Source organism: Nanorana parkeri, unplaced genomic scaffold (assembly GCF_000935625.1).
Source record: "Nanorana parkeri isolate BGI_ZX_2015 unplaced genomic scaffold, ASM93562v1 scaffold2378, whole genome shotgun sequence".
In the NCBI taxonomy this organism is placed as follows: Eukaryota; Metazoa; Chordata; class Amphibia; order Anura; family Dicroglossidae; genus Nanorana; species Nanorana parkeri.
In genome coordinates, this window is record NW_017308646.1 from 125,460 (window position 1) to 140,576 (window position 15,117).

The following is a 15,117-nucleotide window of genomic DNA, read 5'->3' on the forward strand; positions in this document are numbered from 1 at the left end:
GGCAGACCATGGAGGGGGGGGGGGCAGTGGGGGAGGACGGACGAGCAGGCTGCATACAAGTGATCTCGGCGGCATCGCCATCGCCGGGATCACTTGTACATAACGAGCGCCGGCATCCCCGCTCTACATTTATCTCTGCTTGCCCGAAGCCGGGCTAAATGTAGAAAACAACTACCCGCCCAGCGCCCGGAACTGCATGTCCCAGGCACCGGCCGAAAAGAATTCCACACCTCTGCTGCTCCTCCACTCCCTGCAGCCCGAGGCTAGGCCTCGGTGGCCTTGTGGAAAATCTGGCCCTGATTATTAGGCCTCATTCACACGAAAAACCGTGCTGCGCGCAGGGCCGTATAGGGCCGCTCCCGGGTATTATTACGCAGCCCTTCCCTTCTATATGGGACTACGTGGCCGTACGCCCATCTACGCTGGGCCCAAGTGCAGGTCCGTACGGGTGCGGGTGTCCCGACTCGGACGCAGACAGGAACCATCCCGTCAGCGTATGGGTACGCTCACCTGCACCTGTACGGACGTGCAGGGCGGGTGAGCGTAGTGTGGCGCACGTCCGCGTAGTCCCATGGAGAAGGACAGGGGCTGCGTATTAATCACACACAGCACCTGTCTTTCCCGGGAGCTGCCCGATACAGCCGTGCACGCAGCACGGAGCTGTACGTCCCGGCCATTTTTCGTGTGAATGACGCCTTCCTGTGCTGCGAATGTGATCTAGCATGAGAAACCTGCATGAGCTTCTGCTTGTCTGCAAGTCACTCCAGGGTGCAATAGTCCTGATACAACACTGAGACTGATCAGGTGATCATAGTAAAGGAACCTCCCACCGGTTTAGAAAGATTTAATCAGGTGCCCACATACACATATACATCATCCCGCCACCATTACATGACCACAATACATACAAATCACTTACAAAGATGGATATGGACTTTAAAGGAGAATTATGGGGTCAGTGCTTTTCCCCATAGTTCTCCTTAGGGTAACGGGAGGACACAAACCCGTAAGATGGGGTTGGGCACGACCCCGTTGTCATGGTGCACATCGGCACCAATGACAAAATAGGAGGAAATTGGAGTGTCCTTAAACAGGAGTTCAGAGACCTAGGTGCTAGGATGAAGGAAAGGACCTCCACGGTAGTTTTCTCAGAGATACTGCCGGTGCCAAGAGCCACTCCAAAGGCTTTGGAATAACGTTGTAAGACATATAAATAACCACTAGAAGGAGATCCCGCACGAAGCACAGTCCTGGAAATATGGGACAGCAAAGCAGCAAAAGAAAACAGAGCAAATATTAAACTTTAACTAAAAAGATCTCAGGATTCAGATATTCTACATGGATACAATATTTTTTTTTCCACATATGTATTTTGCCTCCGTCCTTTTGGTACATTCCTCTGTCAAACGCTGTCAAAATAGGTGATGTCATGACGAGGGGCGGGCAGGCGTGTTTGTTTGGTCCTAGCAGACAACTATGTCAGGCATTTGCTGTTCTGTTTTCTCTAAATGTACTTTATACCGGAGAAGCCTCACCGTTTCCCATCACCTTTCTATGTGACACATTATATCCAGCTTCCCGAGGCGAGATTAATCTGTGTACACATCAGCCGTACGCGGCGTATATACAGCATGGAGAGTCCTTCTTCATCAGTGATAAGTCCTAGGACCAGTACCCCTTAAATGTGACCCCCAATAATGGACTCCTCCTATTTGCTTCATTCTGGTCTGTTAAATAGATCATCTGTTCTATAAGTGCAAAAAATCCCTGTTGATCCTGCCAGGAATCCAGCGATCTAATAACTTCCTGTGCTCTCTGCTGGTGCTGCACTGATATCAGTTACATTGTTCTTAGCTATCTTTGTCGACTACGGAGCCACACCCCTCTATGTTGTAGAGAGTAGGAGAGAGGCGGGGTTCCGTACTCCTGTCCAGTTTCTGTTGTCCTGATCCAGAGGGGCGAGTAAGGGTGGGCACCCTAGAAAAGAAGTGAATGCTTTTCTTTCAGTTACATTGTTTAAAGCTATATCAGTGGCCTGTAAAGGAGAACTATGTTCTCCTTAGGGTAACGGGAGGACACAAACTAGCGTCCTGCCGTTACCCTAAGCTCAGTATACCGCGAGCTACAGCTCGCGGTATACTGAGACGCCGCAGCCGGAGCATATCACGACATCGATGTCGAGATCCGCCCAGCTGCGTGAGTGACAGCTGGCTCTGCCTATCTAGAGGCAGACCCAGCTGTACCCGCCCCTCCTCCGTCCGAATCCAGCCCCTCCCCTGTGACGGCAGAGAGCCGTGATAGGATCGAGAGGTGAGCGAACGCCGGTATGTGTTCGCTCACCTCCCGATCTACTGAGCCGACCTGTGACAGTCTCATTGTCACAGGTCGGCTAGAACTATGAGGTGACTGAAAAGCACTCACCTCATAGTTCTCCTTTAAAAAAATAACAAGTCCAAATCCCCCCCCCTCCCCCCTGTTATGGGGAAAAAGAGAGAGGGGCTTTCTGTAGTCCTCTGCTATGGTACAGTAAGTAAGCGTTGTCACTAGGGTTGCCACCTTTTCTTCCAGCGAAACCCGAACACTCTAGCGACGCACGGAAATTTTTTGGGGAGAATGAGCCGCGGCTTATTCGTATGTAAATAATGTCACCCATTCATGTGTAAATATGAAAGTTGAGACTATTTTTACTGGGGGGCCGATAGCCCCTATCTTAATTTTGGTTGCCCCTGTCTGTCTGACATCATGTGTCCAGGTCTCAGCTGCCATGAAACCCGGACACAGCATTCAAAACCCTGACTGTCCGGGTGAATCCTGGACAGGTGGCAACACTAGTTGTCACTAGGGATGCACTGATACCTATACTATAATTGGTATTGGTGTTGATACCGAGCATTGGGGCAAGTGCCGCGAGGGAACATGGAGTTGGCTTCCCGCCCAATCAGGAAGCTGGGCAGCATGTAATGACTTGTCGCCCGTCTTTCTACTGGCCCGGAAGCCGGCTCCATGGTGTTTGGCCGGCTTCATGATGATTGGCCGTGTGAAGCCAGTTTCCAAGCCATTCAGCATCAATCCATCCAAACAGCATGGAGCTGGCTTCCCGGCCAATCAAGAAGCTGGGCGGTGGGTAATGACCCGCCTCCAGGCTTCCTGATTGGCCAGAAAGCCGTTTCCTTACTGATTGGCTGGGAAGCCAGCTTCCGGGCCAGTCAGCATCGAGCTGGCCAAAGAGCATAGAGCCGGCTTCCCGGGCAATCAAGAAGCCAGGCGTCAAGTAATGACATGCCGCCCAGCTTCCTGATGGCCCGGGAAGCCAGCTCCATGCTAGCGGAAGTACCAGTCTCTGTGCAGCCCTAGTTGTCACCCTAGGACAGGAAGTGTGTCAATGGCAGGAACATAAAACTAAAGGAAAACGAATGCAGCCGCCTAGTCCGACTGGTCAGGTGGAACATATTATAATTTTGTTCTTGGGTTTGGATATACTTTACCAATATTATGGCTGTGATTGGACCATGAGTAGAGGGGAGGCTTAGTGGGTAGAACTTCTGCTTTGCGGCACAGGGGGTCCGATTCCCGGCCAGGTCACGAAGTTTGCATGTTCTCCCTGTGCTTGTGTAGGTTCCCTTTGGGTACTCTGGTTTCCTACCACACTCCAAAGACACGCTGGAAGTTTAATTGGCTCCTGTCTAAGTTGGTCCTGTATGTATGTATGTGAGATAGGGACCTTAGACAGCAAGCTCCTTGTAAAGCGCTGTGTAAATTGTCGGTGTTGTATAATAATACATTGACTAATAATCCTGCAATGGGGGCAACTGCCAAATTTGAGATTTGTCCTAATTTTAGGGAGATTTCCATTTTTTTTTCTCTCTCCAATGTTTCTTGTGTTCAGATACCACCCCCTTCATCATGGCTACAACCAGTGGCACCCCAAGACTGGGTGTCACCCAGAGCGGAGACCAGGTGACACCCCGCCGTGACGTTATCGCGCATGCGCGGTCGTCTTATTGACTCCTGCCGGCTGCCATCTTGGTGATGGACGCTGGCAGAGAGAGGAGGGGACGTTCACCGGGCGGGATGAGGTATGCCGCCGGGTCCCCTCCTCTCCGCTTACACTGTCGTGCTCTCGGTCCGTGACAGAGTGCCCGACTTTTCATAGGGGGGTGACACCAGTCAGTCATTTTGGTGTCACCCCCCCCATGGTGTCACCTGGTTGCGGGCCGCACCCCCCTTGTGACGCCACTGGCTACAACACAAACAAGAAGAGTATAAAAGTTGATAAAAATGTCATACATTTATATTGTAAAAAAAGGAAAGAAAAACCTGTTTTAAAAACATGAATGATGTAATAAAGTGACATTAAAGGCTTCTTTCCTGTCCTTTTCATCTGTCCCTCCAGTGCTGCGGCGGGTCTCCGATCCAGCGCTGACTCCTCTGTCCCTGCTGGCACTTCCTGTCCCACGGTGTCTGCATGCGGGTGCACGCGTCCATAGACTTACCTTGCGTCTCTCCTCATGTCCCGGCCGAAAATGTGAACTACGCATGCGCCCGGCCGCCCCAAGATGCTTTGCGGCCGCCACTGCTTGCTAGCCTTATATATATGCAAAAAAGCCGGAGGGTTTATAAACCCTTTAAATGTAATCTCTATAATGTTATAACACACAGTATGAGGTTATTGTTAAAAGAAAAGACAACAAAATAAAACAAAACTTTTTTTGCTTTATAAACAAAATTGGAGATTACGAAGATTCATTTTTACATTTTACAACATTCCTTTAAAAAAAAAAATCTTTCCTTTTTAAAGTAGATTTATTTTTACAATATGAATTCATAACATGAATGTTATTATTTTGTATGAACCTCGGAACTGTTACACGCGTTTTACTTGTGTTGTAGCACAGACGAAGGGTCAGGGGTGAGTGTCTGAATTCTTGAAACGCACTGACTCTCTTTTTCCATTAATTATAAATAATTGTTGAATAAATAAATATTTATTAATGATTTGATCACTAATAAAACAAACACTCTGGATGCTGTGACTATTGGTGCAGCCCCCCTACTGCTTCTTAAATATTTAGGGTTGTTTTTTTATTATTGTTTTTGTTGATTTCCCCTCTGTACTGTTCTGGTGATTATTATCACTGGGACTGAAAGTGAGGGAAAAATCAGGAATTTTGAGTTGAGGAATATTAGAAAAATCTGATGAGAACGAGTTGTTCTAAACATTTTTCTGCTCTTTGGAGAGATATTCTTTCACTTCCTGTTTCTTGAGAGAGGAAGTAACAGGTAAATCTCCCGAATGGGACACATTACTAAAAAAAAAAATATTGGCTTTCGATACACTTTGTTCCATCAGTGACAAAGCCATGAATAGCCACAGGACTCTACTTATTCCAAATTCAAACATCTGAAATAAAAACTGTCTGTATTATCCCATCGTAACCACCAATTTTACAGTATATCATTCCCCACTGTCACTTTTTGTACAGGTGTGGATTTAAGTGGTTGCTATGAGGTTGCATATGTCCTGCCATATGTGTGAATAGGCAACTGCAGAGACATGCTGCCCCCATAGAAGTGAATGGGTGGCTGCTGAGCCATGCTGCCCCCATAGAAGTGAATAGGTGGTGGCTGCTGAGCCATGCTGTCCACCATAGAAGTGAATGGGTGGATGCTGAGCCATGCTGCCCCATAGAAGTGAATAGGTGGCTGCTGAGCCATGCTACCCCATAGAAGTGAATAGGTGGCTGCTGAGCCATGCTGTCCACCATAGAAGTGAATAGGTGGCTGCTGAGCCATGCTGCCCCAAAAAAGTGAATAGGTGGCTGCTGAGCCATGCTGTCCACCATAGAAGTGAATGGGTGGCTGCTGAGCCATGCTGCCCCATAGAAGTGAATAGGTGGTGGCTGCTGAGCCATGCTGTCCACCATAGAAGTGAATAGGTGGTGGCTGCTGAGCCATGCTGTCCACCATAGAAATGAATAGGTGGTGGCTGCTGAGCCATGCTGTCCACCATAGAAGTGAATAGGTGGTGGCTGCTGAGCCATGCTGTCCACCATAGAAGTGAATAGGTGGTGGCTGCTGAGCCATGCTGTCCACCATAGAAGTGAATAGGTGGTGGCTGCTGAGCCATGCTGTCCACCATAGAAGTGAATAGGTGGTGGCTGCTGAGCCATGCTGTCCACCATAGAAGTGAATAGGTGGTGGCTGCTGAGCCATGCTGTCCACCATAGAAGTGAATAGGTGGTGGCTGCTGAGCCATGCTGTCCACCATAGAAGTGAATAGGTGGCTGCTGAGCCATGCTGTCCACCATAGAAGTGAATAGGTGGTTGCTGAGCCATGCTGCCCCCATAGAAGTGAATAGGTGGCTGCAGAGCCATGCTGCCCCCATAGAAGTGAATAGGTGGCCGCTGAGCCATGCTGTCTGCCATAAAAGTCAATAGGTGGCTGCCGAGCCATGCTGTCTGCCATAGAAGTGAATAGGTGGCAGCCAAGCTGTGCTGTCCACCATAGAAATGAATAGGTGATTGCTCAGCCTTACAGTTCACCATAGAAATAAATAGGTGGCTGCTGAGCCATGCTGTCCTCCATAGAATTCAATAGATGGCTGAGGAGCCAAGATGTCTACCATAGAAGTGAATAGGTTGCTGCTGAGCCATGCTGTCTGCATAGAAGTAAATAGGTGGCTGCCAAGCTGCGCTGTCCACCATATAAGTGAATAGGTGGCTGCCTAGCTGTTCTGTCCACCATAGAAGTGAATAGGTGGCTGCCAAGCAATGCTGTCCACCATAGAAATGAATAGGTGGCTCCTGAGCCATGCTGTCTGCTATAGAAGTGAATTGGTGGCTGCCGAGCCATGCTGTCAGCAATAAAAGTGAATAGGTAGCTGCTGAGCCATGCTGCCCCATAGAAGTAAATAGGTTGCTGCTGAGCCATGCTGTCTGCCATAGAAGTGAATAGGTGGCTCCTGAGCCATGCTGTCCACCATAGAAGGGAATAGGTGGCTGCCGAGCCATGCTGTCCACCATAGAAGTGAATAGGTGGCTGCTGAGCCATACAGTTTACTATAGAAGTGAATAGGTGGCTGCCCAGGCAAGCTATATGGCCATTCCTGCACTTGCATGACCAACTGCCAATGCCGGGGCATTTTTCCTACCCCTGACCACCATCTCTGGGGTATTTTTCCTGCCACTAATAATTATAATAGTGTGTGGGGGGCTGTGTGCCACCCCAGATACTCCTGCCGCCCTAGGCCACGAGACTTGAGTACCGCAATTGACCCACACAGACCATTTAGTTCAATGGTGACATTATTGGAACATTTTACCAACGTTATATAGAAGTGGAAGCAACTGTGACCTCTCCAGTGTCTGATCATACCCAGAAACCTTTGCTCCCCGGCCCTGCCATCACCCAGGAGCACCCCTAACATTTGTTCTTGGCTGCAGTCTCCTGGGCTTGTGGTTTCCCATTTACCGTCACAGAAAACTATTTTAATTAAAGAGCTAGAGGAGGAGAGGGCCTTCCATGAATCACGAATTAATTAGCGAGGAGCGATAGATGGGAGAAGGAGGCAGCCGTGTAGAATTCCTGGGGGTGGCGAGTTTTTGCCTGCAGGGAAGGAAGACACATTCCAAGGGGAGAAGCATCTAGTCTTATCTAACCAATCTATCTCCCTCTCCACCTCCTCCCATGCCTCTCTCCATCTCTCCCTTCGGTCTCTTCTTGTTCCTGTCTCCTCCTCAACACTTCTTACCTTCTGTCAATTATCATTGTCTCCTTCCATGCATCATACAGCTCTGGCCTAAAGGAAAAGGTAGTTATTTGTCTCTGAACTGGTTAAATCAATAAATAAGACCGAATGATTGACCTGCTTCCCTTGATAGATATTGATATACTATGCCACTATCTGACACCCCCGCAAGTAATGATCAAAGCTCAACCCATTACTACGAGCTGATTGGATTTAAGAAGTCAATGGCAACCGCCAGTCTGAAAAATGAGCTGCATTTTTTGGAGGGGGTCTTGAAAAAAGGTGCCCATACACTGCACGATTATGGTATGAGAATCGCGGGAAATCCCGCGATCGTACGATAATCGCAAAGTGTATGGAAGGCGTGCGACCGCTTCTACTGTACGGTCGCACGTCTTCCGTCGAACAAGCAGAAGTGTAAGGCCACCTAGAGTGGACCTTTCGTTGACTTTACAGTAGACATGTAAGCTGCAGACAAATTCAGTCCGGTTCTGATATTTTGTTATTTTGGGATTTGGATCCGTAATTCAATACGATTTGGGTTTCGGATTCGGATTAAATCTGAATTGTCGTTAATTTCGGATGAGTTCACGTATATCCGTTGCGAATACCACAGAAAATCATATACAGATATTAGTACTAAAGCTGAAGCTCCCAGACCCGAATAGCATTCACAACTCCGAATTTCCAAATACCATTCGGGACCTCCAGAAAGCATTACGGGTCTGGGAGCCTCAGCTTTAAATATGGCTTCCAGACCCGTAATGCTTTCTGGAGCTCCCGAATGCTATCTGGAAATTCGGACTCCGTTCGGGTCTTGGAGCATCAGTTTTAGTATTATGTATATATAAGTAGTATTCTATAATACGAACGAATGGCATTCTGGACCTCCCGAATGCAAAACGAAAACTCGGGCTCAGACCCATTCGGAGGCATTAAACTGAAAAACACATTTGATTGGCCAGAAAAGTCACATGTCCCATTCAATTTAGTTTTTGAACGAAATTCGGACGGGGTCTAAAATTCGTAAACGGAAATTGAAATTCGGAGGTATTGGGATTCGGAAATTCGGATGTGTCCGCATTTCGGAATATTCGTACAAATTTTGTTTCGGAACAAAATGAATCGCTCATTTCTACTTTACAGGTCTGCGAGTATCTTCACCGCAAAGAAGTTGGACTTTAAAGGTACTCACTAGACATGTGCATTCGGACGAACCTGCAAATCAACGAAAATTGATTCGGCGGTTCGTCTGAATCCGAAATAACGTACTTAATTAATGCCCGAATATACTAAAATGATGTTCGGCCTTACATCAGTTCATTTTCAGAGAACATATTGCCCGCCGCCATCTTGGAGGCGGAGCACATGGCATCACATGACGGTGACGTCACACGCTGAATGAGCGGTGGCCATATCGGTCCATTTTGGAGTAGATCTTGGTGTATACCAAGATCTACTCTGATATGGCCGCCGCTCGTTCGGAGGCTCGTTGCCTCCGAATCCGAAACAACATAAAAATGTGTTTCCTTTGAAGAAATGAATGAAAACGTTTAGATCATGTCATCAGTCTGCTGCAGGCAGGAGGAAGCATTTCCTCAATCACCTTTCCTCCAGTGATCAGATTGCACCATTGAAACTTTGTCGCAAGTCACAAGGTGAGAGGCTGCAGCAGGGGCTGATCTGTGCTAGACACGTGCAAAGTGCTCTTATCCTTTTTGCCCCCATTCCCGTGACGTAACCTAGCCCACCCTGCCCCTCCACTGATACATACTTACCTGGATCCGACAGCCGTGGTTCTGTTTACGTCTAGTATTGCAAATGTCAATATCCTGACTGCAACTTTGCATTGCAGCCCCTACCGGCTCCAACTGGTTCCATAAAAGTACATTTTTCCGTTGACTTTTGTCACTGTTCTTGGTGCCGGCTGTCAGAATACAGCAGCCCTGCATGGAAGATTTGCACCTTGCCGCTGTTTGGCGTGGAGGGAGGAATCTGATCGACGTCTTTCAATGCGTGTACGGCCATTTTTAGTGTTAGATGTCTCCCTCTAGTGGCTAACATGGCAACAACAAAAAAATGCCCAATTCGGCTACGTGAACTCGGTTTCCTGCCTTACAAATAAATATCAGGAGTTCAAAACGGCCACAAGACAATGGATTAAACATTTCACTGTCATACTGGCTTCAGTCATTGACTGCACAGCTGTGTGAAAGGGCTGCTATACCAAACTCACCTTAAGGTCCCCACACAGCTTACGATAATCGTACGATAATGGCGGGAAATCCCGCGATCGTACGATTATCGTAATGTGTGTGGAAGCCGTGCGACCTCTACTACTGTAAGGTCGCACGACTTTTAACTTACGGACATGTTCGAAAACCCGCCGAGCATCGCACGATGTTCGGCGGGTTTGTGGCATGTCCGTACGATAAAAGCCGGACGGGCCGGTGTGCGCAAGCGCACACTGCCTGTTCGGCATTGCGGTCATCGGAAGCCCGCCCCTCAGGGGGCGTGGCTTGCGATCATCGCAAGTACGATCTGCCTATGCAAGATAGGCAGAGCATACGTTTTTTTAAGTACCTTACAAAAGTCTTGCGATGGTTGTAAGGTGTGTGCCCAGCCTAACTCACCCACGACCTAACCTACCAGAGCTCTCATAGTTACATGCTTAAAGGGACAGAAACCTAAAAAGCAATATTCTTCTTATGTTGGGATAGAACTCCACAAACACCTTTTTTAGGGTGACCGAAATGGGGTAACATTCCCCACTGTGTTTTATTACAGTCCAGGACCCCTGTAGAGTAGATGGCCCCCCACCTCATCCCACAAAGCAATGCACACTGGCCAATAGAGAGGCACCCACATTGCGGGGAGGAGGGAGGGTGTTGCTAATGATACACTGAATGATCTTTGGGGGGTCAGGGGCTTCTGCTAAAGATTCAGCCAGAGAAAAAAAAAATTAATTTTGTATAGAGCAGGGACGTGTTAGAACATCTGTCAGGCTTTTCATCACTGCCTGTGTCCCCAGTGGGAAGTTCTCCTCACTTCCTGCCCTTGTTGCAGGTGTCACCTTGACAGAAAGTGAGGGGAAATCTCCCTAATGGGGACACAGCAATAAAAACCTGGCAAAGGTTCTATCCTCCCCCAACGTTATCTAGACTAATCATGCTAGAAGCGCAATAGATAATTCTTCCATCAGAATGTCTCACGCTCTGTCACAAATCCCCAAAATAAAGGGTTAATTCCTAATTGTAGGCTAGTGACCATGCAAATCATTCCTTTACACCCTTGGGCTGACTGTGCATCAAGAACAGCCGGCCTACAGTACAGATACAGCCCAACATTATAGAGCCATTGATTTCAAACTGCACACAGCTGTTTCAGGCCATCATCAGTGCAGTGCATGGAGACCACGGCTTCTGCATAGTAGGGTTTTTCGGGAGCAGGTGTAGGCAAAAAAGGCGTTTGGCTCAAGTCCCACTTTAATTGTAAAAGGTTCATGTTTGAATTTAGAATCAATGACTGGCCTTGTCTCCGCCCCCTCGTGTAATAAAGACTGCTCACTGATGCTCTCTCGCCTTGTACAGGGTGACTGGTCTTGTCTCCGCCACCTCCTGTAATAAAGACCACTTACTGCTGCTCTCTCGACTTGTGCAGGGTGACCGGTCTTGTCTCTGCCCCCTCCTGTAGTTTTCTGTAGTGGGTGTGGCCTGCTGGGTCCCTCCCACAGCTCTGCTCTCTGCACAGGTTATGTACAGCACAGTGGTGATGTCACAGCTACTTTTAACTCCTTTAGACTATGTGTTGCATCAATGCAAACCATTACCATGCATTAAGGCACACTGTGAAAAAGGAGTAGGGAGTTAAAAGTAGCTGTGACATCACCACTGTGCTGTACATAACCTGTGCAGAGAGCAGGGCTGTGGGAGGGACCTAGCAGGCCCCACCCACTGCAGGAAACGACAGGAGGGGGCAGAGACAAGACCGGTCGCCCTGCACAAGGCGAGAGAGCAGCAGTAAGCGGTCTTTATTATAGGAGGGGGCGGAGACAAGACCAGTCATCCTGTACAAGGAGAGAGAGCAGCAGTAAGCGGTCTTTATTATAGGAGACAAGACCGGTCACCTCGCACAAGGAGAGAGAGCAGCGGTGATTGGTGTTTATTACAGGAGGGGGCGGAGAGAAGACCAGTCACCCTGCACAAGGAGAGAGAGCAGCAGTGACCGTTCTTTATTACAGCAAGCTCCAGGTTTTGCACAGATCTGGAGGAGATGCACAAAGCTCACCACGATTCCAGGAAGGAGACACATGACTCTGCTATGATGACAATATTTGCTGATCCCGGAGTTCAGCTTTAAGTATTCCTCCAAACTTCCTGCTGGTTCATCATCCGGGCTAATTCTGCCCTAAAGAGATCTGCGTGTTTTCTTTTTTCTGTAAGATACATTTTTGGAAGACGCACTCTTGGCACGGCCGTCGTACCCCCCTGCAGGCTGTCTCTCTTCCAGTTTTCAAATTTGTATGTCAATATAATTGTAGGTTTAGCACTGTTCAAACTTGTCTGACGGAGAATATAAAAGTGCAGGAACTCAACTTTCCACAGAGCAGAGGGAAGGAATGGAGTCAGCAGGAGATGCTGCAATCATGGATGTCGTCCTCTCTCTGCAGACGTGCCATGTCAGCACTATATCCAGATTATAAAGGACAGAGAGCTGAACAGCCACATTGTATATCACTTGAAGGGTCAGTCCACTCTGGGTAGGGATGAGGAGAACGGAAAGAATTTATTTCCCTGAAATTTCATCTAAAATCATGAGATTTCTGTCATATTTCTCCAAGCAGGCAATAGATTGGAAGACGGAACTAAAGCTGACCTCCGTCCTCCCCTTCAGTCTTCTATCTGACCTCCGTCCCCCCCTTCAGTCTTCTATCTGACCTCCGTCCTCCCCTTCAGTCTTCTATCTGACCTCCGTCCTTCCCTTCAGTCTTCTATCTGACCTCCGTCCTTCCCTTCAGTCTTCTATCTGACCTCCGTCCTTCCCTTCAGTCTTCTATCTGACCTCTGTCCTTCCCTTCAGTCTTATATGTGACCTCCGTCCTTCCCTTCAGTCTTCTATCTGACCTCCGTCCTTCCCTTCAGTCTTCTATCTGACCTCCGTCCTTCCCTTCAGTCTTCTATCTGACCTCCGTCCTCCTCTTCAGTCTTCTATCTCACCTCCGTCCTTCCCTTCAGTCTTAAAACTGACCTCCGTCCTTCCCTCCAGTCTTGCACAGTGGTGCCGCCTCCTCTCCTGGACTGGAATGGCTTCCTCTGATGTCACCGCACACTGGGAGCTTCTCACAATGCGCATTAGACAGTAAGCAGCACAGTAATGACTACATTGAACCTCACTCCAAGTCTCCCTAAGACCAGCAGTCAGAGGCAACAGTGCCATAGATCTCACACTTTAGATAGGCAGCTATGAGGCTGTAGGCTCAGAAGTTCCTTCGCACACTCACATGCCAGGAAGTTCTGTTCTTCAGAAGGAATTCCAGCATAGAATGTTCTGTCCCTGTCTTCCAATTGTATTCCTGTGTAGTCAGCCTGTTACATGGGCTTCCAGTGGAGACTACAAGTGGCCATTACAGCACACATTGTACAGGCACGGCCCACTGTTGTCACCATTAGGAAACCCACCATGCAACCGTCTCTGGAGTGCATGTAGACAGGAAGTGGCTGCGGGACATCAGCAGCATTAAAGGAGAACTATGAGGTGAGTGCTTTTCACTCACCTCGTAGTTCTAGCCGACCTGTGACAATGAGACTGTCACAGGTCGGCTCAGTAGATCGGGAGGTGAGCGAACACATAGAACACATGGATTCCCCGCTTTGATCCGCCAGCGCTGACTGGCGGAACGGACGGGGAGGGGGCGGGCACAGCTGGCTCTGCCTCTAGATAGGCAGAGCCAGCTGTCACTCACGGAGCAGGGCGGATCCAGACATTGATGTCGGGAACCGCTCCGGCTGCGGCGTCTCAGTATATAATGAGCTGTAGCTCGCGGTATACTGAGCCTAGGGTGACGGGAGGACGCTAGTTTGTGTCCTCCCGTTACCCTAAGGAGAACTATGGGGAAAACCCCTGACCCCATAGTTCTCCTTTAACACGCAACAAAGGGTGAAAGAAAGATGAAAATAAATATTAAGAATGACCCCCATTTATGATACGCAGAGCTTCAATGAACACAACGAGGGGAATTTATCAAAACTGGATCAGCTGTGCATGGCAACCAATCAGCATCTATCTTTCATTTTCAAATAGAAGAGAGAAGCTGATTGGTTGCCATGCACAACTGCTCCAGTTTCGATAAATTCCCCCCCCCAATGTCCTTAGTTAGGTTCTACATCTAATGCTACATTCTACATTCTCTAATGCTCTCCTGTTTTCTTGACCACAGGCGGTGAAACATTACATGAGGACGGAGTGCAAATGCCACGGCCTGTCGGGATCCTGCACCCTGCGCACGTGCTGGAAGAAGATGCCGCACTTCCGGGAGGTCGGGGACCGACTCCTAGACCGCTTCAACGGAGCCTTCAAGGTCATGGGCGGCAACGACGGCAAGACCATCATTCCTGTCGGGCACAACATCAAACCCCCCGACAAGCAGGACCTCATCTACTCCGCCGACTCTCCGGACTTCTGCCAGGCCAACCGAAAAACCGGCTCGCCAGGTACTCGGGGCCGCGTGTGCAACAGTACGGCCATGGACGTGGGAGGCTGCGACCTCCTGTGCTGCGGCAGGGGGTACCGGGAGGAGACTGTAGTGGTGGAGGAGAGCTGCCTGTGCCGCTTCCACTGGTGCTGCGTGGTGAACTGCAATAAATGCACGATGAAAAAAGAACTCAGCATGTGCTTGTGAAACGGACGCCGGGACAAAAAAACGTGAGCGCGAGCTCGCATGTCTACGTGGACCGACAATAGAGACTCCGCCCCCCACCTTTACACACGCAAAAAAAACAGAGGAAAAGCATTTGCAGGATGTCATGTGATCCGCAGAGACGGGGGTCACACCTGAGCAGTCACGTGACCTCTTCCGCCATGGCGTCACAGGGGGCTTTCTTGAGTGAACTCTTGACAAGGTCGAATATTTGAGAAGGGGGGCGAACATTTTATAGGTTATCCCCGGGACATATATACAGGAAAATATCCATATAGGTTGATCGGTTCAAGGCGTTCGGACGTTCACTTCTATCACGCAACGTGCGCCAAAGACAAAATGAGAACAAAACCTCCATGTTTTAGAGTTTTATAAGCGCATTACTACATCCGAAAAAGAGGTTTCAGTATTTTGTAGTCTGTAATGGGGCCGTCTGCTGAATCCCGACCTTAT

General features: G+C 48.8%; 1 protein-coding gene across 1 annotated transcript in view; it reads left to right on the plus strand.

Annotated features, from left to right (window-relative positions):
- The window catches only part of WNT6 (Wnt family member 6), an 81,078-nt gene extending 66,367 nt beyond the window's left edge, over window positions 1–14,711 (plus strand). Inside the window, exon 4 of the mRNA XM_018573436.1 lies at window positions 14,185–14,711. Coding sequence (XP_018428938.1) covers window positions 14,185–14,646 — 462 coding nt within the window. The 3' untranslated portion in view covers window positions 14,647–14,711. The remainder of the gene's footprint in view (window positions 1–14,184) is intronic.
- Window positions 14,712–15,117: the final 406 nt, after the last annotated feature.